Source organism: Crassostrea angulata, chromosome 6 (assembly GCF_025612915.1).
Source record: "Crassostrea angulata isolate pt1a10 chromosome 6, ASM2561291v2, whole genome shotgun sequence".
Lineage (NCBI taxonomy): Eukaryota > Metazoa > Mollusca > Bivalvia > Ostreida > Ostreidae > Magallana > Magallana angulata.
The window spans coordinates 2,887,501-2,912,961 of record NC_069116.1 but is presented as its reverse complement, the minus strand read 5'-3'; the positions used below and the strand labels follow the sequence as shown (position 1 = coordinate 2,912,961).

Genomic DNA, 25,461 nt, shown 5'->3' with positions numbered 1-25,461 from the left:
CATGCAGTTCCCAAAAAAATATCAGCTTGATCTTTTCATTTATATTCCATGGAAAAAGACACAACGTAAATAAAACGTAACATTTAATTGGTTCTGGTCCAAGTTCTCACTTCTCTTCATTCACTGATGTCTATGCCTTTTAACATTCATACTATAAATAATTACTCAGGAAAAAAAGCATATGCATTTATAATATATATATGAGACTAATAGATGTAGAAATGCAGGGCAACCTCACTCACGCCATCAGCTCCTGGCTCAGGTGAGCTAAATTTAATTATAAGAACACAGCATTGATTAACAGAGATTGAAATAATACATGTATACTATGATTGTCAGAAACTACCGCATTGTCTCATATGTTGTCACAGTGATTCATTTTATTTCATTAAACTCAGCTATTTTGAAAAGGAGGATAATTCTAATTTTAAAAAGGCATAATTAGGTGCTTTCCAAATATTCAAAGTACCACCTCTTTCCACATACATATATATGTACGTGTACATGGACCAGTAAAAAAAAAGATAATCAATTGATAAATCAATTTTCTTTTTTTGATATATTTCTATTGAAGTACATGTATTTGACTTTCTTTGATATGAGACGATAACTTATGAACACACTAGATACATGTATATATGCCTTACCCACGAGAGACATGAGGGCACCTGCTAGGATGAACCAGGCCCTCTTACTGCAGTGGGAGTGGATACACAGGCCCACCAGTCCACAGAGGAATGCTCCCAGGGAGAGGAGGACTGCCAACAGGATGAGGCCCCGACAAATCTCCAGCCAACCTGGAACACGCAAAACAATGAATCATAGAGTCACAGGTGTCCTAAGAATCACTCAGGCAACATATTTAATCAAAAACATCTCTGGCCAAAATCAAATCAAAATTCTCATTGGCCAATGTAATTAAAATAATAACTGCCATCCACTCCCCAGTTTTTGATAAGTCACATATGTATCAAAGCCCATGCAGGGATCAGCAGATGGAAGTTCTAGTTTTAATTGGCCTGTTTGTCCAAATCAAATGAAAAATCTCTTTGGCCCAAAAAATTGACTTACCTTTTCTTAGTGACGTGTACCATTAGAATATATCGGTCAGTGTTTGTATTGTGAATCTAGTGTACAGTATTAATTCCTTGTTCTGTGTTGTAATGAAGTTTGTTCTCTCTGTAACATGTATATACCATCTGTGTGACTCAATAACAGAACAAAGGTGTTTCCCCAAACATAAAAGAACTTAATTTAGACAATTAAGATAAACATATCCATAATAAAAAATCCACCTAACAAAAATAAAAATTGCCAAAATCAATCGGCAATCGGTATCGATGATCTTTATCAGTATTTCAGAGACTTAAACAGGTCTCCCGAAATAAGCGATGAAAATAATCACATGGTTGATAATGAAATTGCTAATTTACAGTATGAAGATTATAATCACGATCTAAATAATTACATTACCCAAGATGAAATAAAAAAAGCAATTAAGAATCTAAAAAATAATAAAGCCAGTGGGGAAGATGGGATAAGAAACGAATATATTAAAGCAACACAGCAGTTAATGTTGCCAGTTTATGAAAAGTTGTTCAATTTAGTTTTTTCGTCTGGTAAGATTCCCTCTATTTGGTTGGAGGGAAATATTATACCAATATACAAAAACAAGGGTGTTAAAACCAACCCACAAAACTACAGACCAATCACTATACTAAGCTGTATTGGAAAACTTTTTACCTCCATTCTTAACGAACGACTGAATACATTTTCAGATGAATTTAACGTATTACATGAAAACCAAACAGGTTTTAGAAAAGAATATTCAACCATTGATAATATTTTTACATTACATATTCTATTCGAACTTTTGAGAATGAAGAAGAAAAAACTTTATTGTATGTTTGTAGATTTCGAAAAAGCGTTTGATAACGTATGGCGAAAAGCATTGTGGTTTAAACTATTATCCCATAATATTTGTGGCAAAATGTTTAATATTATTTTCAATATGTACAGTCATATTAAGTCAAGAATTGTTTACAATAATGAAACCTCTACTTTTTTTCATTGTGAAAACGGAGTGAGGCAAGGTGAAAATATGTCAGCCTTCTTATTCTCTATGTACCTTAATGATTTGCATGACTTTTTAAATGAGTCTAATGTACAAGGTTTACCAACTATTACTGACATGTTAGAAAATAAGTTAGATATATTTTTCAAATTATTTGCTATATTATATGCAGACGACACTGTACTGTTAGCTGAATCTCCCGAGGAATTGCAAAGAGAGATAGATTGCTTTCATACTTATTGCATAAAATGGAACCTGAAAATGAATATCGATAAATCTAAAATAATAATATTTAGCAAAGGTAGGCAGAAAGAAAACGTGCAGATAAAATATAACGATAAATTTATTGAAGTTGTTACTGATTTTAACTACTTGGGAATAGTATTTAGCAGAACAGGATCTTTTAAAATTGCAATACAGAAATTAGCCGAAAAAGCTACAAAAGCATTATATGAAGTGTTAAAAAAGGGGAGATTTCATAATCTATCAGTACAGTGTCAACTAGATTTATTTGACAAAATTGTCCAACCTATACTGTTATATGGATGTGAAGTCTGGGGCTTTTCAAATATTGCAATTATAGAAAGAATTCATCTCAAATTTTGTAAACTTCTACTCCATTTAAAACAATCAACTCCAGATTTCATGATATATGGTGAACTTGGTCGATACCCACTTGAAATTCAAATTAAAACACGCATTATTTCTTATTGGTCAAGAATACTTACCGGAAAAGATACAAAAATTGCAAAGTTAATATATGATCTAGGAATTTGTATGAATCACGAAGTTGGGGGGAAAATCCCTTGGTATGAAAATATCAAACATATTCTAAATAATTGCGGTTTATCTAATATATGGATTAATCAAACTATACATAACTCACAATGGCTAAAGGCAAAAATAAAACTCACGTTGGTAGACCAATTCAAACAAAATTGGCAATCTATTCTACAATCATCCCCAAAAGCTCTAAATTATAGAATTTATAAGGAAGAGTTAAAATTTGAACATTATTTTGATACATTATCAAAAAAAGATGCAATTACATTTTGTAGATTTCGAACATGTAATCACCATCTACCCATTGAAAGTGGACGTTGGGCAAATATTCCCAGACATGAAAGATTCTGTGCTCATTGTAATAAGTGTGAAATAGGAGATGAATTTCACTACATACTTAGTTGTAACTCGTTGCAGCAAGAACGCAAGCAATGCTTATCAAATATAAATATAAAAATAAAAAATGCTATTAGTTTTAAATTTATAATGGCAAGTACAAAACACTGTTCTTTGAGGAAATTATGTGCTTTTATTAGAAAAATAAATAAAAAATGCTCCCCAGGTTAGAACCCCCATACTTCACATTTGTATTAACGAGTCAGAGTTGTATATGGTTTTTTTTTTTTTTCTCTCTCTCTCTCTCGCTTACGCATGCATTGTTAATTATTAAGAAATACCACATATTGTATTATTATAATCTCTGTGTACCATTGTGCAATGGTGTTGAGATTGAAATAAATGAATGAATGAATGAATGAACCTAATACAATTACACAAGTTTTAAATAGAAATCATAGTAACTTGAGAGCCCTTCTCTTTCATGCTGCTACCTGCAAGGATTATATTTATATAATTGCAGCTTGTCTCTGATTAGGATAAAATTAGGTCTATTTAACTCCCACATAGAGTTTATCCCTGATGAATTAACACCTCTGTCCAAACTTTGACTATTCATAGTACCAGGTAAAATTCTCTGTGAGATGATATATAAGTTTTAATTATGAAAGCAAGATAATTAATAGACTTGTTAAGTCTACCTGTATAATGAATGACTTGCAATGTTTCTTGTTATTTTCAAAAAAAGGTTTCATAGAGTATAAGAGAATAAATTAGTAGAAAAATTAATGAAACGACAGCAATCACATCAAATCATTGCTTCCGACTTCTCCCTTGATAACTAATATGTACATGCCTGTTATATCATTTTCCAGCTGACAATTATAAAATTGTTTGTTATTTTGTCCTCTCTGTATAGACTCAAATGTTCCAATTTTGTATGGTGGGAAAGGAAATTAATTTCAAGGGGAAAGCATCAATATGAAACCAATTTTACAAAATGGATAAAAAACCCCCAAATATTTGAATTCATTACTTTTTTATCATTTAATAGGGAGAGGCAGACAAATTGTTAAAGATGGCTTTATATATTTAAGTTTTGAATAGACACTAACACACTAAATTTATGCATTAAATCTAAGGACAGTAGAAATATTATTGAAAGCCCTAATTGTCAATGTGGATTACCAGAAGATTCTTATCATTTGTATTTTGGATGTATGAAATATACCAATGTACGAAATGAACTGTTTTCAAAGCTTTTAAATTTAAATCAAATTATTAACATTATTAATTGTCATTGACTTTTTTGGGGAGATGAATCTCTGACTGTCAATTTAAACCAACACATCTTTTTTGCTGTTCAAAAATTTATCAGAGATTGTGGTAGATTCTCGTAATTCTCACGTTTACTGCCTAGAACTGTTAATAAATACATGTACATTTGTTCAATAATCTACCCACTTTAGTAATATCCATTTCTATGTACTTTTCATTCTAAACTACTACACAGTTGTTAATTGTTATACAAGTACTTGGTAAGAACCTTGTAAGTTGTTAGAACTTGTGTTCGAACCATTTGCATATGTTTATGCAAATAAATATGTTCTTTTTACTTGTAATGTCGGTGTACGACAAGGAGAAAGCTTATCTCCATTCTTGTTTTCCTTGTATATAAATGATCTAGAAGATTATTTGTTAGATAAAAACATAACTGGATTGTCTACAATTACTGAGGGAATTGAAAAGGAACTTTTTTTATATTTAAAAATGTTTATCCTGTTTTATGCAGACGATACTGTTATTTTAGCTGAGTCTGCAAACGATTTACAGTTTGCCCTTAATGAATTCTATAGATACTGTGATACGTGGAAACTTACTGTTAATATTTGTAAAACAAAAATTGTTGTATTTTCTTAAGGTCGTCAACCCAAATATGTCTTTTCATATAATGGTTTACCTATTGAAATAGTTAAGGAATTTAATTATCTCGGTGTAATTTTCTCAAGAACAGGTTCATTTTTTAAAGCAAAAAAACGGCTATGTGAGCAAGCACAGAAATCAATGTATGGAGTTATAAGGAAGATAAGAACTTTTAATTTACCTATTGAGTGTCAATTAGATTTATTTGATTAAATTGTTGTACCAGTTTTATTGTATGCATGCGAAGTCTGGGGTTATGAAAATATTGAGATTATTGAACGTATCCATTTAAAATATTTGAAACATATACTTAATCTGAAAAGTTGTACACCTAGTTATATGGTATATGGCGAAACTGGACGATTTCCTCTGTATATAACCATTTTTACTAGAATGATTTCATTCTGGGCCAACATAATCAATAGCAGTGAAAACAAGTTAAGCAAAATCATATATATGTATGTACGTATTCTTTTTGATAAGGGACAAATATTAAATCCATGGCTATGCTCTATAAAAAATGTTTTAGATAAATGTGGGCTTTCAAATTTATGGTGTGATCATGAATCGTACCATTATAACTCCAGTTGGATTAAGGTAGCTCCATACTCGTAAAATTCTCTGAGGAAAGTTGAAAATCCGAACTGATTTCGACTTAATAGACTTAAATGTCATCAATTGTTAGAAAAAATATACATGTCATCACACTTTTTGAGATGCCAGATAAACATAAACTAAAGCATATTTTAGCATTAGAAAAATGTATTTTTTTTCTGTTAAAAGTAAAATCTTGTAGGCAGAAATTTGTTTTTCTTGTTCAATTTTAATGTCAACTTTATCAGAAAACTAAAATTACAGAAATATTTTAAAATTAATCGTTGGAATAAGAAAAACTATAGCATTTAGACATACAACTGAGAGAAAAGTCAGAAAGAGTTATTTCCCCTTTGCATAGATAAAATATATAAAAATTTGGAAATTTAGGATAAAATTAAGTGCGAAAATATCTTTAACCTACCAATAATTCTAATTACATCCATGTGATTATATTCACATAAAATAAATAAAACTATCTTGCACAATTTTTAAAGAATTCAAAGTTTTACAAAAAAGTGTGACGTCACAGAACACTGGATCTACTTTAAGACAACTATTAACCAAAGGTTAAGAGATCAATTTTTACAAAAATGGCATAACGATATTCAGGAATCGACTAAGGGTGTTATATATAGAATTTATAAAACAAATTTTGAATGTGAACGCTACTTACTCTTGTTACCCAGTAAATTAAGAAAAATATTAGTTAAGTTTAGAACTACAAATCATCATCTTCCGGTTGAAATAGGAAGGTGGGGTATTGTTGAAAGAAGTAAACGTTATTGTAATTTGTGTAATTGTAACAAAATTGGTGATGAATTTCATGTTATATTAGAATGCAAGGCATTAAGTAAATTACGAAGTCAGTTTTTAGATACATATTACTGTTCTTCTCCTAACACTAAAAAGTTTTATGAAATCATGTCTTCAGTCGATTATATCACATTAAGAAAACTGTGTTTCTTTATTTCAAAAATTACCGTATATACTCGCTTATAAGTCGGTATTTTGGGAGTATAAATTTGAATAAAAAGTAGGGGTCCGACTTATAGGCATGACATACAATCAGATAATTTTTCCACTGAGTAGAACTTCGTTTTTGGGCGCCATTTTGCTTCCAACTTTTGACTTGCGATCCCTATACTTGACATTTTTATTTTTTAATTACTAAAAAGAAAAACACTTAATAAATACATTGAAAGTTTCAACTGTATTTCTTAAAATATGAACAAGGTGTATTTGATAGTATTTTTTATTTAAACAGGCAATTATTTACGCCTGAGGTGATAATACCTATAGGTATAACTGTACTTAAAACAACACAAGCCAACACTGAGTTTAGGAGGCTAATTACCAACCCTAATCAGCCAGTAGGGGATAAAATCACTGTCATTTTATTTCCAGTAGCATTTAAAATAGTTTTTGAGCTATAATCTAGTTGTAATGAGTGTTTAAAAAATATAATGGCGTCCAAAATTGTAAGTTACAAACTTCAAGAAAGATAACTCTGTTTACAGAAAACTATTAAAAAACATGGCGTCTAAAAGCGATCTAGTGGGATTACAAAACAGCAATTTCTGTTTTATACTTAAAAAATTAAACACAAGAATTATTGCTGGTCTGTTTAAAAAAAATAAAGATCGTTTTATAATTATTCATAATAAATTACACATGAGGTGATAATAGCTGTATTGGTGGCTGTACTAGGTGGCATGTCACCTAAAACAACACAAGCTAACACACCACTTTTAAAAGGGGCTATACCATCATAATCAGTCAACAGGGGATCAAAATCACTGTCATTTTATTTTCAATAGTATTTTAAATATTTTTATAGCTTACACCAAGTTTTCATCAGTGCATGTATCAATAAAAAAAAAAATGGCGTCCAAAATCGAAAGTTATTCATCCAGGACAGATGTTTTAACTGAACACAACACTTTTAAAATGCATTGCATCTAGAAATGATAACAGAGGGGTCAAACATCAATATTTTTTTTCTAGAATATAGTCATGCATGATAAAATGTGCTTATTTGATTGGCAATCTGTAGACTGATTATCCAGAAAAAATTACCCGACTTATAAGAGGGTCAATGGCAAAATCTTGAAAATAAACTTGAAAAATGGCAACCGACTTATAGGCGAACAATACTTATAGGCGAGTATATACGGTAATCATATTGTTCGTTCACCCCACTTACTTTCTTGAACTTTACAACTATATTGTATATATGTAAATATGTTTGTTCTTCTTATGTACCTCTTGTACCATTATATGGTGTTGAGTGAAAATAAACTGAACTGAACTGAACAAACCAAACCACTGAGGACTGTATTACACTATTATAATAGTGTACACTAATTGGGCATTTGATGTCGAGACCTGCTCCTGGATCTGACAGGTTAACTCCTGCCAGGGGAAGAACCTGGGGTGATCTTCGACGGCGAAGATCATTTAAGGAGGGAGGAATGTAGTAGTTGGGGCTATATAGACCGTGGATATCAGCATGGGTATCTCAGTGATAGAGCTCTTGACTAGAGTTGCAGGGGTCTTGTGTTCAATTCCTGGTCCAGTCAATGTTTACATTTTATCAATATGCTCATTCCTCCTTTCCTACTACATCATCAAGCATTTAAAAGTTATAAAAAAATAATAATTTCTTGAGAATAGTGGACAAACATATTCAAGCATTTTATAGCCTTCAGAAGAGATTTACCAGAGGTGGGTTTAGCAAAGCAGGTGTCCGCAAGCTCTAGCCCAAATTTGTGTTGCAGTTATAAAGAATTTTGGCAAGTGCTTGCTAGCATCCATTGATTCTGATGAACATGCCTCTGTTCATTCCTGTAAGGAAATGACTACATTGTACTATGGGAGTTTTTGTCTCAATGCTTGGTAAACTCACATCACCTACATTTTAACTTTTATTAATGGGATTCATGAAGATGTATATATACCGCTATCTGGGAGGCAAAGTCCACCAACACAGATGTCCCATAATCCCCAAGTGATCACATGAGTTGTGCGGAAAAACTGCACTTCCACCCAGTCCTGTCCGACCGAGGCGATGATCAGAAAAACTCCAGCCACACCACTGAATACCTCCCCCATGATCTGTAAAACAGAACCAGGCATTGTACCGTACATGACTAATGTGGCTGTTAACTGGGGGTAATTGCTAAAAAAGATAGAGTTTTTATTTGTATAACATATGGAGGATATTTTTATAATTTACTTAATAAATCGGTTAGTATTAAGATATCTGCGACATGGCGTAATGACATTCTGACTGACTTCGGATAAATTACTACAGTGCCCTTATTCATAATAAAAAAGTTTATCAATAAGATTCAGAAGTATTTGTTGTCTATCTAACTTGCCAAATAGCTCTACTGGTCAGTATTTAAGGAATTATTAATTTTTTTACTAAATACAATCAATCAAAGGAGTCTAAGAATGATAATGTAAATTATTAATTGAGGGTAATTAGCAAATCAAATTGAACTCATTTATTAAACAAGAGGCCCATGGGCCACACTACTCAACTTAACAAAACAGTTTTTCAGTTCTTTTTACCGTATATACTCGCCTATAAGTACGGTTCGCCTATAAGTCGGTTGCCTTTTTCCAGCTTAAATTGAAGATTTTGCTGTTGACTCGCTTATAAGTCGGGTTACTTTTTCAGGACAATTGATGTACAAATACTCTCAATAAAATACCACATTTTATCATACATGTTTTGAATTCAAAAAAAATTGTCCTTTTTTTCACCCCATAATTGCTTCTAGACTATTTCTATCATGGGTCTATGATGTTAATAACTTTTGATTAAAATGCCATTATTTTTTATAACACTAATTACAAGTTGGTAATAGCTTCAAAACTACCAGGGTTTTAAATAGAGTCCTTTTGAAAATTTGATGATAGTGATTTATTTCCTGACTGACTGATTAGGTTGGTAATTAGCCCCTTAAACTGGGGTGTTGGCTTGTGTTGTTTTAGGTGACATGACCCCTATATCTATTATCACCTTAGGTGTGAAAAACAGACTGCTTGAATTTTCTTTTTATGAACACAGGTTCAATGCATTTATCTGTTTATTATTTAAAAAGAAATATAACTTACTTCTCTCTTATGAAATTTTTTTTACTATGTCCCACCTATAAGTCGGACCCCCACTTTTCACTCAATTTTCAACTCCCAAAAACCGACTTATAGGCGAGTATATTTGGTACATCTTTTATTCTTTTTAATATAAACAGTGAACTTGAAGAAGGTTAGAAAGAGTAGAATACTATGATATAACTGGGACCCAGTAATTTCAAAAAAAGCAATTTCACAGCATTGCAAGTTGTTGCGAAGAAATTTTTTTCCTAAATATTTCTATGTTGAACTTAAAACTGTTCATGTGGCCACTTAATTTGTCTGTGGTACATCAAAAGGATCATGGTTTGAATAATTTAGAATATAAACTATACAAAAAAAACTTTTAAGTTGTTTAAACTAAAAACCTCTTATGAGTCTCATATTGACTGTGGGCCATCAATCCAAGGTCAGGCCAAGATAAAATTATTGTTTGTTTGGAATTGCCTCCCGCCTCATTGAAATACCCACGTTGATAAACTTTTAATAGCAAAAGGAGCTTTTTTTAATTGGAGATTTTAATTTGTTTGTTTGGTTTTTTTTACCAATGTTTAATTAGGTAAATTTTAAAGGGACATGGTCATGATTCCGGTCAAATTTTATTTTTCTGATTTTATTATTTTCAATGCTTCAGGAATGCATTTGTAATGATCAAATGATTTTGAGAGTCAATCATATGAATACAAGCAAGAGACAGGGCTCACAACTCTTTGTCATGTAAATAAGGCTCGTGCCCTGTTTTTGTTTACATATGTTTAATATACCAGTAAAAATCTTTTTCAAACTGATTTGTCTATCTTCTTATTCATTTTAAGCATAAACAAACAGTTCCTAACGTTTAACATATAATTATTTTTGGTCTAAAGCTGTAATTTTCACTTCAACATTCAAAATGTAAACAAAGGCTTTGTTTACATTGCAAAGAATTGTAAGCTCTGTAACTCGCTTATAACTCAACAAATGACTCTCAAATTTTGGTTGCATATTAAAAATGCCTTACTAAAGGATTGTAAACATTAAAATTGGAAAAATAATTTTTGACCAAAATTGTGACCATGCCCCTTTAAGTTTGAAAAATATATAAATATAAAAAAAAATTACTCACTTCCTCCTGAGTCTAATAACCCCCTGGCGACAATTCTAAACAGTTATTTTTTTTTTTAAGGATGGCCTCATGATTTGAACAATTTAGATATACAATATACATAGAAGCTTAATTTTTTGTATATAAGTTCTACTTTGTCCCAAGATAATTAACTAAAGATAATAAAAACAGTAAACTTGGACAGTCATAGTAAATACTGGCATTTGTAATACAGAGGCTTTTGAAGAAGACACCCTCTTCTTCACAGTACATATTATGATTATCTCCCCTTTGAAAATTATGAGGCACTAAATAATTTTAGATCCCCCGCCCTGTGTGAAGTTTAGATGAAGTGGTTCTGAAAGATCGAAAATATGAGAAGTTTACAGGTGGACTGACAAAATAATAGACGATCACTAGCCAAATTGTGTCCAAAAAAGCTTACTTGGGTTTTTTTGCTCAGGTGAGCTATAAAAACCGCATACAGTACAAGAACATATTAATTTAAAATACATAAAACACGAACACACAATAACAGATGTATAACAATACAAATAATATATATATATATATATATATATATATATATATATATATATATATATATATATGAGTTTTTAAACTATTAAAAAGACTGGCTTTGTAAAAATTAAATTATTCCGATATGAGAAAAGGTGCCAGTGCATGTGTTAATTCACAGATCGGTAGAATATAGAGATTAACATGATTAATAAGCAATGACAACTAAAGAAAAGCAATTTTCATACCTTAAAAGGCCGAACTACAATAACATTTTCAGCCATTTTTTGCAGAAAAATACGAAAAAGGCAAAAATCTTATTATTTTACATTTTCATTGATTTTTGTTTTATGAATAAGGGAGGTAATTGAAGCTACTTCCGGTTTATCATCGAAGAAGAAAACAAGCCACACGTGTTTCTGTCTTCAGTGTCAATACGATAATGTCGAGACTGATTGTAAAGAATTTACCGAAAAAAGTAATTATTAACGGCGTATTAAAGCAGATGCTTCTTTAATAATCTACAGTGTAATACAATTCAAGTTTGTTTTTGTTGAATGAACGTTAATGGAAAATATGTTTTATAGGAAAACTTCACCAAGTTATGATGGCTTTTATTTTCAGATAAAGGAGGAGAGACTGCGGTCTATGTTTGGATCCGTCGGTACTTTAACTGACTGCTCGCTGAAGTACACAAAGGAGGGCGTGTTTAGAAACTTTGCTTTCATTGGATACACTTCAGAGACGGAGGCAGACCAAGCCATCAACCAATATAATAAGACCTTTATCAACGCCTGTAGAATATATGTACGTTTAAAAGCGTGGACAGTATCTTTTTCATTTAAACACATGACAATTGCCATTTGCGCTGGTGTAAAGCAACTCTCTAAGCAATGCGCTTTATACAAAATAATAAAAATGACTTGATTAAATTATAGTACGTGTGCCATCAAATTTGGAAATGTTTTTAGGTTGAAAAGGCCAAAGATTTTAGTGACTCAAGCAAGCCTAGAGCTTGGAGCAAGTATTCCAGGGACAGTTCAGCATTTCAGAAAAAACAGAAAAGTTTAGAAGATCAACAAAATGAAAATACAAAAGTAAGTTCAGAATAAAAATCAATCAATATTTATGTACATGTATATGCGGGGAAGTGCAGCATAAGTCATTATGATAATCAAATTCCAAGGGATTCATAAGTATGATAATTTGAATAAAAAAGATAAAGAGTTTTTTGCCCTGCTTAGAAAGTGATTGTGACGTCAGAGTTCATGTTTCACACCTACAGGTTTATTGTCGTCTGCTTTTCCTTCTTTAAAAACTCTCTTGAGAATTAACAACGAGCAGATGAATGTTTTATTGACCTTTTTTAACCCTTGAATTTCTTAAAATTAATTTTTATCTGTTCTCGTGACAACATGACATTTGTAGCCATATGCGATTTACACAGAATTGTGGGTACGATTCTGACAACAGAAAATTCAGTACATAATAGGGAGCAGTACATTGAATTTTCTTTTTGGTCGGGCATTATTGTTAGATCTCGCAGTGTTTGCTGGTGCTTCTCACTGGCGAGCTGATCTCGCTCCGAAATTTTTGTAGAACTTAATGATACATGTATTATTTATTTTAAAAAGAATACAGAAAAGAAAGAGAAGAAAGAAAAGAAGAAAAAATCCAGGGAGAAGGTGGTTGCTGAGATGTTAGGAGAGGTAAGCCTCAAGTTCTTGTTGTCCTCCATACTGGCAAATTGAAAAAAAGCAGTGCTTTTGTATGTGCAGTTACATTGTCATTATGCATGTATTGCTGCATATTTCAACCATAATTTAATTGTCTTATAATTAGTTGAAAGATGATCCAAAATTTGAAGAATTTGTACAAGCTCACCAAAGAAGTATGAACAAGTCAGTATGGGGTAATGATGAAGTACCGCCCAGTGGAGAAGGTGTTCAGGAGGAGGATAAAGAGAAGATAAAATATGATAAAGATAGTGATGATGACGATGATGGTGATGGTAGTGGTGAGGAAGATAACAAGGAAGAAGAGGAGGAAGGAGAGGAGGAGTTGATGGGTAGTAGTAAATTCTGAGTTTGTGTGAAAGGATAAAGGATAAAGTGTTGTACTTACACAGCCTGATGTCTTTCAATTTAGTTTTCCTTGTCCTTTCAATGTATTCAAACGATTCAATATCATAGTAGTGTCTTTGGATAAACATTTCTACCTATTAAAAAAGGACACTTCTAACACAAGCAACTCAAAAATTTCAGTCCCACAGCTCTGTAATTCTGCAATTTTAAAAATTAGATTTTGAATTGTTAAGGCTTATAAGCCATTGTAAAGCTTTTAAGAGACAGTTGTTTGCATTGGGATTAAATTATAAATTATATTTATCGGCTCACTTGCTCCATTCATCAGTGTTATAAAAATCCAATTTGTTTTCATTTACATGTATTTGAAATAAGCACACTTTAAATATAAACTTAAACGTGTGTATTTTTATTCTTATAGAGGAAGAAGAGAAAGTGGCTACCAAAAAGAATGTGTCAGATTTGGATGTAAGTTCTAGTCAGATACCAACATGTCTAGACATCAATCTAGTCGAAAATTTTAATCATGTGTAGATGTTTCATAAGTAACAATACTAATGTTAATACATGTATTTGTATACGGAACATCATTGATTTTTGCACTCTGTATCAAGGGAGGAAGAACTGAGAGAGAAATTTCATTCTGTAGAATTTAAATTGGTTCTACATTTTAAATGCCACAGTCAGAAAACCATGCAGTACTTTCGCGATGGAAAATTTCCAAACACCATTTTTGCAATAATTATGACATAAATAAAGAAACTGCATGAGGAGTAAGTGGCCTATGGTCATTATTTGTATGTGCAACTATCTGTAGTACTTTTGAGTCTCTGACTACACAGTCAATGTGTGCAAATGACCTCAATGTATTTTTTGCAGTACCTGAAGTCTAAAGTCTCGAGCCAAGCCATGCTGGAGGATAGCAGCTCCGAGTCAGAGGAAGAGGAACAAGCCATGCTGGAGGATAGCAGCTCCGAGTCAGAGGAAGAGGAACAAACAGATACCAAAGTGAAAGTGAAACTAAAAGACAAGCAGAGTCAGGTCAGTAGGAGGTGACGAGGTGATGAAATGTTTTAGTCGGTGACATTCTAAACTACAGTGCCACCATTTCTCTAATTGAACCCGCTGCTGTGTCTTTGGTTTATGTAAAGTAAAGTCAAATGTAGGAAGAATTCTTTAAGTAAAATTGCATTTATGTATAGTAAATGTTCATGTACAAGTAATTTTTTTACATCCATGAATACACACAGAAAAGTTGACGCGTACATGTAGATGTACTGCTATATTGTACCTCCATTTTCCACAGTTTGACTGTTGCTTATGAAATTTGTGTATTTTACTGAACTACAAGGGGAATCTTGTGACTTTCTTTTAAAATCTCATTTTGAATAGGTACATTTGCATTTAGTTACATGTATTATTTTTGGTGCAATATTATTTACAGTCTGAGGAAACCAAACAAAAGTACATGTTGAAGATGAGAAATTTACCTGTTTCGGCAGGAGAGGTAAATATAACCTGTCAATCATTTACTGGTATTTGTTTTTGAGTGATGTTAATAAAAACGAAATTATCAAATGATAATGTCTATCTGTTGAAAAAAAAGCTTGATTAAGTTATATATTCTAAGAAAAGTTTTAAAATAAATGGATGTGTACATGAATTCCTGTGAAATTTTAAAAAATTCTCATCTTTTACAGAAAGCATTAAAAGAGTTTTTTAACCCAATCAAACCAAAAGATATCCGTATTCCTAAAAACAACCAGAAAAAATCAATAGGTGTGTATATATACAGTTTATATACAATGCAGAGTGCTGTAAACTGATTCAAAAGAGGGGATGGGCAGTCAAGGAAATACCTTTATCAGAAATGACAATTTGAAAATGAAATTATTGACTTTCATTTTGCTGGTACTCTAAATTGTTACTCTAAACCCTGGAGATTCATACATATACATTTACTGTGAAACATGGTTATAGCAAATATGCTTATAATTAATTGACGCTTACAGCGAAGTGATTTTAATTCCCAATACTTTTTTTCATGTTGTAAACTTGACGGATATAACAAATTATGCTTATAATGAATGATCTGGATTATTTTTTAATGTGCTGGATTAACCAGCCATTACACTCCAGAAACTCCAAACTTCCTCAATACTAGTGCTTTATTACTTAAAAAATTAATTTTTAACCCAGTGTCCATATTACATTTACATTAAACACATTTAAAAACAACAAAAGACAAAAATTGTGTCTTGTCAAAAATCTGTAAATGTATTTTTGGCATACTTTGTCTGGTATAAAAAAAATTTGATGTTTAAATACCGATATCTTGTTTTTTTCTAGGAGTAGCTTATGTAGACTTTTCTTCAGAGAAAGATCTAAATGATGCCATGAGAAGAAACAAAAACTTTATCAGTAAGTCACTGCACTGTGAATAGTGGGCCTATATAGAGACATACTCATTTTGAAATGGCTGAAGTTTATCATGATGTATCATGATTTTACTGAGGCTGTATTGGTTGAGCTGATGGAGGCCTCAGGTTGAGTGTTATGATACTATGACTCTATTATAACATGTACATTTATGTCAAATTATCACCTGGTATACAAAATGAAATCATTAAATTTCTTTCTGGGTCATTTTTCATGGATTGTCAACCTATCAGAACTTTTTACATATAATGGTTATTAGTATATCATTACACTCCTGTGTATGGTACATGTAAGAGTGAACTGAACATTGGCCTGAAAAATCAGATCTTGTCAGTCAGACGTAGAAAGATTGACTTGCCAACATGCACTGGTACGTATTGATGCATTACTGTTACAGAGAGCAAAAGAGTTTACCTGAAAAAGTGTGAGACGGGGGAAGAAACAGCTGTCCAATCAGAGGAGAAAGAGTCGCAGCAAGCTGTACAGTCTGTGGACAGAAAGGTGGGTCTCCCACAGGGACTGCTGTACACGATGAACCGATAGTCTAAAATACTGAAAACACGATGAACCGATAGTCTAAAATACTGAAAACACGATGAACCGATAGTCTAAAATACTGAAAACACGATGAACCGATAGTCTAAAATACTGAAAACACGATGAACCGATAGTCTAAAATACTGAAAACACGATGAACCGATAGTCTAAAATACTGAAAACACGATGAACCGATAGTCTAAAATACTGAAAACACGATGAACCGATAGTCTAAAATACTGAAAACACGATGAACCGATAGTCTAAAATACTGAAAACACGATGAACCGATAGTCTAAAATACTGAAAACACGATGAACCGAAAACACGATGAACCGATAGTCTAAAATACTGAAAACACGATGAACCGATAGTCTAAAATACTGAAAACACGATGAACCGATAGTCTAAAATACTGAAAACACGATGAACCGATAGTCTAAAATACTGAAAACACGATGAACCGATAGTCTAAAATACTGAAAACACGATGAACCGAAAACACGATGAACCGATAGTCTAAAATACTGAAAACACGATGAACCGATAGTCTAAAATACTGAAAACACGATGAACCGATAGTCTAAAATACTGAAAACACGATGAACCGATAGTCTAAAATACTGAAAACACGATGAACCGATAGTCTAAAATACTGAAAACACGATGAACCGATAGTCTAAAATACTGAAAACACGATGAACCGATAGTCTAAAATACTGAAAACACGATGAACCGATAGTCTAAAATACTGAAAACACGATGAACCGATAGTCTAAAATACTGAAAACTCTACTGTGACTGTAGATAGTAGTAAAAATCATAAAAAAGGAACTGTTTAAAATATATCTGTTAATACATGTAAATCTAATTATGAAACCCACTGCATGTTTTTTTTACATTAACACCCTATTAATGCATATCAAGATTTTATTGTCAAGCAAGTGTTTGCAAAAGAAAAATTAGACACTGTATGATATGAAAACTATTTTTAGACTTGGGAGGAACACGAGTCACAGATGGACAGTGTTGCAGAGGTATGGTATTGAATCAATAGTTAACTTAAGTTAAATTTTATAAGAAATAATGTATTGTTAATGTACATGTTAATGTTACATATTTAGAAGATACCTTTTGTGAAATGTAAATTTTTTAAAACCTATTAGAATTTCTTGGTTTGATTGATTGATTATTGAACTCTACAGACGGGGCGGCTGTTTGTGAGGAATCTTGCCTACAACTGTACCCAGGAAGACTTGGAGGAACTGTTTGGGAAGTTTGGTAAGTGTGATTGAGGGTGACAACAACAGGTGCTTGTCAGTCACAGGGACCTCTGTATTGTTGGACCTCTGTGGGACCTCTATATTGTTGGACCTCTGTATTGTTGGACCTCTGTATTGTTGGAAGGGTTTCAAACTGTTTGCCTTGTTAATCCAGGGCCGATAGCCGAGGTCCATCTCTCCATTGATACTATCACCAAAAAGATTCGAGGCTATGCCTTCATTTTGTTTATGATGCCAGAGCATGCAGTACGAGCTTATGAAGAGCTTGACGGAACCATCTTCATGGTAAGATAGTGTTGTAAATGTGTAGGAAATGTACCAGAAACACTTCTGCTGCAGACTAACCTGGGATATTCTGTCTTGCACTTGACTGTTGATTAAATTGTTCACAGCCTCTGTTTTTTTTCATAAAATAGGGAAGGATGTTACATATTCTTCCAGGGAAGGAGAAACTGGACGAAGAGAAAGAAGAGAAAGGTACAACCATTTTGTAGATGTTAATGTGAAAGTAATGTACAAGTCTTGTACATCATTATATGACATGCTTTAGAGCATTGAACTGAGATAATAGTGGTAACAGTAAGAACATTTTAAAGATGGATCTATCTGTTTTAACTTGATTCTCTCTTCTTATGCAACTTATTTTAAAGAGACCTCTGTTGTCACAAAGTCTGATATTGTAAATTTTATAGATTTCTCTGTTTTCACAGTCTGATATTGTAGCAGCCTCTCTTTAACTGTTATGTTTTGTAGAGGGATCCTCTTACAAATCCAAAAAAGCTGCACAACAGAAAGCCGAAGCCTCAAGGTGTGTGTAACAAACCTAGTCATCATCTGAATGTCAGAAGACTTCTTGAAAAAATAAGAAATCAATAGAAGTTTGTTTTTGTAAATTACATAAAATACAGGACAAAAAAGTTCTTTGATACATTATCAGGTCAAAGAAATGTAGTATTTTTTCTTGGAAGGAAAAATCTATAATTAACATGGCATAAACTGTTAGCATAATTCAAGTTTAGAGATCTGAACACATTTGTTTTGTACAAAAGTAAGCTAAAGATGAATTCTTGCCGATTCAATTTTCAAACTATTTTTCAGCTCCCATAATTGGAATACAATGTTCCTCGGAATTAATGCTGTGGCTGATGTGATGGCTACCAAATACAACACTGAGAAGAGTCACATCCTGGACCCAGTGAGTCTGTGAGATCTCTGTTACCACCAGTAGAACTGCTGCTGCTTGTCAAACTATCTTGCTAACTTGTTGAATTATTTTTCCAGGAAGCTCCTCAGAGTCTGGGAGTCCGTATGGCTTTAGGAGAGACACAGATCGTAGCAGAAACCCGCGACTTCCTGACAGAAAATGGAGTTGTTCTAGATAGTTTTAGTCAGGTAGTCATGAATTTTAATGGATAATCAAATTTTAGTTTTGTAATACAAACTGTACTAAAATTATATTTGTATTCAAGTAATAAAAATTTGCATGATAACCAGAATACTGTTATGATATTGTGAACAAACCTTGTACACATTGCTATTTACTGTAAATTCCTTATATTAAGCAAGTACTAATTCCGCGATCCCGCTATTTATTAACAAATCGTGAGAATATAATATCGCAAATGTGGAACATTTATCCCAACTCTTAAAAAATAATGGCAAGGTTTTAAAATCCGTGATTTTACGCAGAAAAAAATTCCTCACGTTTAATTAGGAAATTTTAGTATGTCATTTTAACTATAATTGCCACATTTTGTCCTCCCTCTGATAGGCTGCTGCTCCGAGAAGTAAGACAGTCCTCCTTGTGAAGAACCTTCCCGCCAACACAGACCCCGAGGATCTCCGGGAAGTGTTCAGTAAACACGGGGCCCTGGGGAGGGTGCTCATGCCCCCATCAGGAGTCACAGCCATCGTGGAATATCTGGATCCAACAGAGGCAAAGCTAGGCTTCAGAAACCTGGCTTACACAAAGGTGATTATCTGTTTTATACCAGCCTGATATATATACTGCAAAACATGCTTATAATGACGGGCCAGGGATGGGCGATCTTGCTTCATTTTAAACGTAATTTGTTATAAACGTTAGCTTCACAGTCTGTTTAAAACCCACGGGAATGAAGATCACTTCACTATAAGCGTCAGTTCATTATAAGTGTGTTCGCTATAAGTGTTCTTTACTGTACACCATTTTTTAAAAAGATCTCATATACTGGTATACACCCTTTAGTGTGGTTTCATTAATTTTTTGAACATCAATTTTCATGGATTTCATTGTTTAGTTTGATCCACAATCTAATGTTGATGGAAATTTCATGTCTTACAACTTATTTTATTGGTAAAACCATTGTTCATAAGTTTTTGTATCCTCAAAACTGAATTTTCTTATCCACTAAATTCATGCCAACAAATATTAATTATACCACAGAATATAAAGCATGCATGTTGTTGGACTTTTTGAAATTTTCTTTAAATCAAGAATAGTTACCTCCCTTTAGTCATATTAACGTAAGTCCAGAAGTACTAGTAAGTGAATATAGGCATTAATTTAAGATTAACTCTTTTTGTTCCTTTCATTTGATTTTTTGCAGCAGCCTTGTTATAATGAGGTAGCTCATCTGAGCTCAAACCTCAAGCAAGCTTTTCTGATCAAAATTTGCCCACCATTTGGAAAGGTCATTCTCAGTGTCATTGTCCATGACCTTAAATTTTCATATTTTCATCTTTTCTGGAACAATTGAGTCATTTTCAAAGTATTCTTGTGAAGCACTTTTCAATTTATGAAAGTCCTTAAGAGAGGTGATAATAAAACCCGTAAAATAGAGTTTTGTGTTTTTATGAAAGTACACTGTAGAAAAGGGGTGTAAAAGTTAACTTTAGAACAGTAACTAGGATGATCACTGTGACCTGGGCCTCTTGTTTGATTTGACAAGCACTGTATTCTTCTGATTTCAGTTTCAACATGTTCCACTCTACTTGGAGTGGGCCCCTATGGAGGTGTTCAGGAAGCCGGCTGTTAGAGAGAACAAGAAACAGGAGTCGGCTGATTCTGGAATCCCAGAGGTAAATTGTTCTGTAGGAATCCCAGAGGTATATTGTTCTGTAGGAATCCCAGAGGTAAATTGTTCTGTAGGAATCCCAGAGGTAAATTGTTCTGTAAGAATCCCAGAGGTAAATTGTTCTGTAGGAATCCCAGAGGTAAATTGTTCTGTAAGAATCCCAGAGGGAAATTGTTCTGTAGGAATCCCAGAGGTAAAATGTTCTGTAGGAATCCCAGAGGTAAATTGTTCTGTAAGCAATGGTCATTCTCCTTTGGAAAAAGGAAAGGGTTATTAAATAATGACTGCACAAACTAAAATCCAAATATAGAAATTACTTTGAGAAGAAAAACTGTGTAATTAATATCATAAGCCTTCAAGGAGCTTTTACCCAGGACACATTGTCGGCTCTTCGTTGTACATAAAGAGAAAGCCAGAGGTACATAGTATAGAGAATTGTAATTCTCCTTCAGAAAAAGAAAAGGGGTTATTTTGACAGTGCAGGCCAAAGTTGATGTATTATATTGAAATTAACTTTGGGAAATACAAGCAGTGTAATTGATAAGACTAAAAGAGCTTTACACTTCTGACAAATTGTACCTTGTTTTTCTGAAAGAGAAGGTTTCTGATAAGATTGTGTATAAATATAGAAGTTTACCTTTATAAAATTGAACATCTTAAATTATTAACCTTCCTATAGCTTTACACTAGAAATAAATTGTCCTTTGTCTTTCAGAAGGAGGCCGGGGCTGATGAGGAATCATCAGGTGAGAGTGAGGAGGAAGATGCGGGTCCTGAACCAGACTCCACGCTCTTTGTCAAAAACCTCAACTTCAGCACCACCGAGGAGGGCCTCAGACAGGTTCGACTCCAATTCTAGTCCTCTTACACACTCATTATCTAAGGGACAGGTTTAGAACTGTCACCTTCATTGATACTATTGTTAACACACTTTAACGGAATTTCATTACTTGCAAATATCTGCATCTCATCTGTAACGCTTAGAGGATGTTCAGCATTATTTTAATACAAACGCTATATTTTGTAATTCCTTTTAGAAATTCAAAAAATGTGGGGCGATTCGTGCTGTTTCTGTAGCAAAGAAGAAAGACATGAAGAATCCAGGTAAATGCACCGAGATGAATAGGTTTACCCATGGTCTGCACAATGTAAGCTCTCATCTATAACTTGATGATGTTGTACACAGGGTGTATCATAAATTGAATCTGTCTCTGTAACTCTCACCCTGCAGGAAAGTACCTGTCCATGGGGTACGGGTTTGTGGAGTTCCAGAAGAAGGAGAGCGCTATGAAGGCGCTGAAGGCGCTACAGCACACAGAACTGGACGGACACATGGTGGAGCTGAAGCTGTCCAACAGGACGACCCTGGGGTAAGAAGGGAACTCTCACAATGACCCTGGGGTAAGAAGGGATCGGACACTGACCCTGGGGTAATAAGGGAACTCTGACACTGACCCTGGGGTAAGAAGGGAATTCTGACACTGACCTTGGGGTAAGAAGGTAACTCGGACACTGACCTTGGGGTGTGAAGGGAACTCGGGCACTGACCCTGGGGTAAGAAGGGAACTCGGGCACTGACCCTGGGGTAAGAAGGGAACTCGGACACTGACCCTGGGGTAAGAAGGAAACTCGGGCACTGACCCTGGGGTAAGAAGGGAACTCGGGCACTGACCCTGGGGTAAGAAGGGACCTCGGACACTGACCCTGGGGTAAGAAGGGAACTCTGACACTGACCCTGGGGTAAGAAGGGACCTCGGACACTGACCCTGGGGTAAGAAGGGAACTCGGACACTGACCCTGGGGTAAGAAGGGAACTCGGACACTGACCCTGGGGTAAGAAGGGAACTTGAACACTGACCTGGGGGTAAGAAGGGAACTCGGGCACTGACCCTGGGGTAAGAAAGGAACTCTGACACTGACCCTGGGGTAAGAAGGGAAATCTGACACTCACACACACCCTTTATGTAACAACATCACTCACAATCATAGCGTTTGCTGTATAATTGAAATACTGCTCTGATTCCTGAAATCTTTTAAATTTATTAGCCAAACAAAAAGCTGACACTAGTATTTGGTGTGTGTCCAATTTTCATAAACTGCAGATCAAAGCAATTTCAACTTAGATTGTCTTTGCAATCAAGTTATCTCCCTTTGACCTTGCAAACTTTCATGTGTCCATGTTTCATGCCTTGATATTAGTGTACACTAGCAAGGATTACTATTTCCTATGTGTTTTGTTTAACAATTGTGAAGGATTCAGCTCTTTCATGTCTCGTGATAAAATCATTTCCTGTATTAAATGGGCAACAAAAGGATTCTACCCCTTAGGGTGACATAATAGGGACTTTCCCTAATTGAAGTCACCTTAACTTAGCAAAAACACTAGAATTAACAAAACTTCATTGCATCAGGTCTACATACCGGTACACAGTAGATTGTATTGCCTTATCAAATCACAGTGGCAAGTGAACTGATAAGTATCTTAATAAAAGTTCAAAGTTCAAGTCCTCTTTGCAACATTGTGCAGTGGCAAGAGATTTGACACATATTTGGCAAGATAACTTCAGAATGTGACTTTATGATTACAAATAGCACATGTGTACTTGTACCACTACCATTGTTGTGGAATTTACCTGTATGGAGTTCCTTGTTATAAACCACTTAACAGTTTCCTGCTTTGATAATCCCCCAGGAGGAAGTATTTGAATTTTGAGCTGTTAGTCCCCTGCTGTTGATGTACTGGTATCATATAGCAGTGTATTGGTTCGCTTTAAGTTTGACACTTTTTGATTGATATACATGTACATTATAACATGACTCAGACCAGTGAATGGAGATGTCTGTTGTTTCAAATGCATTCCAACATGCAATAAATTGGAGTGTTTTAGCGACTTTACTGCAAATTTATATTTGCATTATACTAACATATGCTTTCATAACAGAGAGAGAGAGAGAGAGAGAGAGAGAGAGAGAGAGAGAGAGAGAGAGAGAGAAAGAGAGAGAGAGACACACACACACGGACAGAGATGGAGAGATATGCATCACATCAGTGAATTACCTTTTATTCTTCTGCTTTTGATTTAAAAAAATAAAATAAAATATGGAACAAAATTCTTCACAGAACACAAAAGGTAACAACAAAGAAGAAGCAGAAAGTGAAAAAACAGAAAACCACCAAAATCTTGGTCAGGAACATTCCATTCGAGGCCAAGAAACAGGAAATCTATGAACTTTTCAAGTATGTATTTTAATGATTTTTGTGATTAATAAATGGTTAGCTTTGACCAATCCTACTTTGTATGACTTTCTCTACACCATATATATGTAGTTACGAGCAAGAAAGTTTTGTATGCATGTGTGTATAAGTAAACTTGCTGTTTTAGGGTGTTCGGAGAATTGAAGTTTGTGAGGCTCCCCAAGAAAATGGGAGGGACTGGGAGTCACAGGGGATTTGGTTTTGTGGACTTCTTGACCCGACAAGACGCAAAGGTTTGTACTGTGCTCTTATTCCATGTTTTCTATCATGAATTTGTCAGAGGGTGGGGTTTGGACTTGTGGACCTCCTGACCAGGCAGGATGCAAAAGTTTGTACTGTGTTCTTATTCCATGTTTTTGATTACCGGTATGTGTTTGTCAGAGGTTGATTTTGAATTTGTGGGCTTCCTGAACAGACAAGAAGTTTGTACGTGTACTGTCTTCTTATCCAATCCCCATTGTTAGAGGGTTAAGCACCACAGTTCTGATGTGTTAAGAGTTAAGGAATGAACCACCAAAAAGTTTAGCAATGTTACAAAATTACTTTCTCTTATTTTCTAACATATCTCGATCATCTTCAGAATGTATAGATCATTCATAGTGACCCGTCTAAAGCTTCAATTTCCCCTATCCTTTGCTACTAATTGCATCAAATAGAAAATGTACAGCTCATTGAGTTGAGAATATACACATTAGATTTTAAAACTTTCTGCTGCCTTTCCATAGAATTACCATTGAGATTGGACCAAGGTTTCAGAGAGTAGTCCTCTTTTTTGTCATAACTAAAACAACATTGAGGTCTGGTAAGATTAACATGCACAAGTTTAATAACTCTCATCCATCAGTAGAACTCCAATACTGCTGCAGATATGAATTTTAATACTTCTAATGAATTGAAATGAAGGACTTTTCTTGCAAGGAGATGAAGCTTTTCTACTCCCTTACATTAGACCTGTTAATGGGAAAAAAATCAATTCCACAGTTCAGGAGTAGACCGAGGAATCCGAGTGATCTCCTGTCCCCCCTCCAGACATACTCCCACTTCTTATTGCATAATCCAATTTTCTCCGACAATTATTGATTTGGGTAATGTCTGTTTCACAGGCTTTTTAATGGCCGTCTCATTTTCTTCCATTGCTACATTTATTTTGGTTCTTATAGAAAATTCATTATTATTTGTAATCAAGGCATTCAAGATACAAGGGAATCCCTTTTTCACACACATGACGGGAATACATGCCAACTTTGTTGTTTTCTGTATGACAGTTTTTAGTCATTTTCACTATTCTTCCTATAGAGAGCGTTTGATGCGCTGTGTCACAGCACACATTTATACGGGAGGAGACTC

At 33.9% G+C, this 25,461-nt stretch overlaps 2 protein-coding genes across 4 annotated transcripts in view; one reads left to right on the top strand and one right to left on the bottom strand.

The window, feature by feature from the left end:
- The window catches only part of LOC128186855 (transmembrane protein 47-like), a 15,811-nt gene extending 3,978 nt beyond the window's left edge, over positions 1-11,833 (bottom strand). Inside the window, exons 1-3 of one of the 2 annotated variants that reach the window (XM_052856790.1) lie at positions 11,708-11,833; positions 8,671-8,827; positions 648-797 (exon numbers count right to left, since the gene is read on the bottom strand). In XM_052856790.1, the coding sequence (XP_052712750.1) occupies positions 648-797; positions 8,671-8,827; positions 11,708-11,743 (343 nt within the window). In that variant the 5' untranslated portion in view covers positions 11,744-11,833. Of the gene's footprint in view, positions 1-647; positions 798-8,670; positions 8,892-11,707 lie in introns of both variants that reach the window. The other variant, XM_052856791.1, reaches the window with a different exon arrangement.
- The window catches only part of LOC128186854 (probable RNA-binding protein 19), a 14,601-nt gene continuing 950 nt past the window's right edge, over positions 11,811-25,461 (top strand). The window contains exons 1-26 of one of the 2 annotated variants that reach the window (XM_052856789.1): positions 11,811-11,937; positions 12,084-12,266; positions 12,431-12,556; positions 13,094-13,168; positions 13,302-13,527; positions 13,965-14,011; positions 14,423-14,584; positions 14,988-15,050; positions 15,244-15,322; positions 15,893-15,964; positions 16,380-16,483; positions 17,515-17,556; positions 17,725-17,800; positions 17,957-18,087; positions 18,219-18,271; positions 18,557-18,610; positions 18,901-18,997; positions 19,084-19,194; positions 19,574-19,774; positions 20,755-20,862; positions 21,574-21,699; positions 21,896-21,962; positions 22,090-22,228; positions 23,980-24,096; positions 24,242-24,347; positions 25,411-25,461. The exon at positions 25,411-25,461 is cut by the window's right edge and continues 73 nt beyond it. In XM_052856789.1, the coding sequence (XP_052712749.1) occupies positions 11,902-11,937; positions 12,084-12,266; positions 12,431-12,556; positions 13,094-13,168; positions 13,302-13,527; positions 13,965-14,011; positions 14,423-14,584; positions 14,988-15,050; positions 15,244-15,322; positions 15,893-15,964; positions 16,380-16,483; positions 17,515-17,556; positions 17,725-17,800; positions 17,957-18,087; positions 18,219-18,271; positions 18,557-18,610; positions 18,901-18,997; positions 19,084-19,194; positions 19,574-19,774; positions 20,755-20,862; positions 21,574-21,699; positions 21,896-21,962; positions 22,090-22,228; positions 23,980-24,096; positions 24,242-24,347; positions 25,411-25,461 (2,652 nt within the window). In that variant the 5' untranslated portion in view covers positions 11,811-11,901. Of the gene's footprint in view, positions 11,938-12,083; positions 12,267-12,430; positions 12,557-13,093; positions 13,169-13,301; positions 13,528-13,964; positions 14,012-14,422; positions 14,585-14,987; positions 15,051-15,243; positions 15,323-15,892; positions 15,965-16,379; positions 16,484-17,514; positions 17,557-17,724; positions 17,801-17,956; positions 18,088-18,218; positions 18,280-18,555; positions 18,611-18,900; positions 18,998-19,083; positions 19,195-19,573; positions 19,775-20,754; positions 20,863-21,573; positions 21,700-21,895; positions 21,963-22,089; positions 22,229-23,979; positions 24,097-24,241; positions 24,348-25,410 lie in introns of both variants that reach the window. The other variant, XM_052856788.1, reaches the window with a different exon arrangement.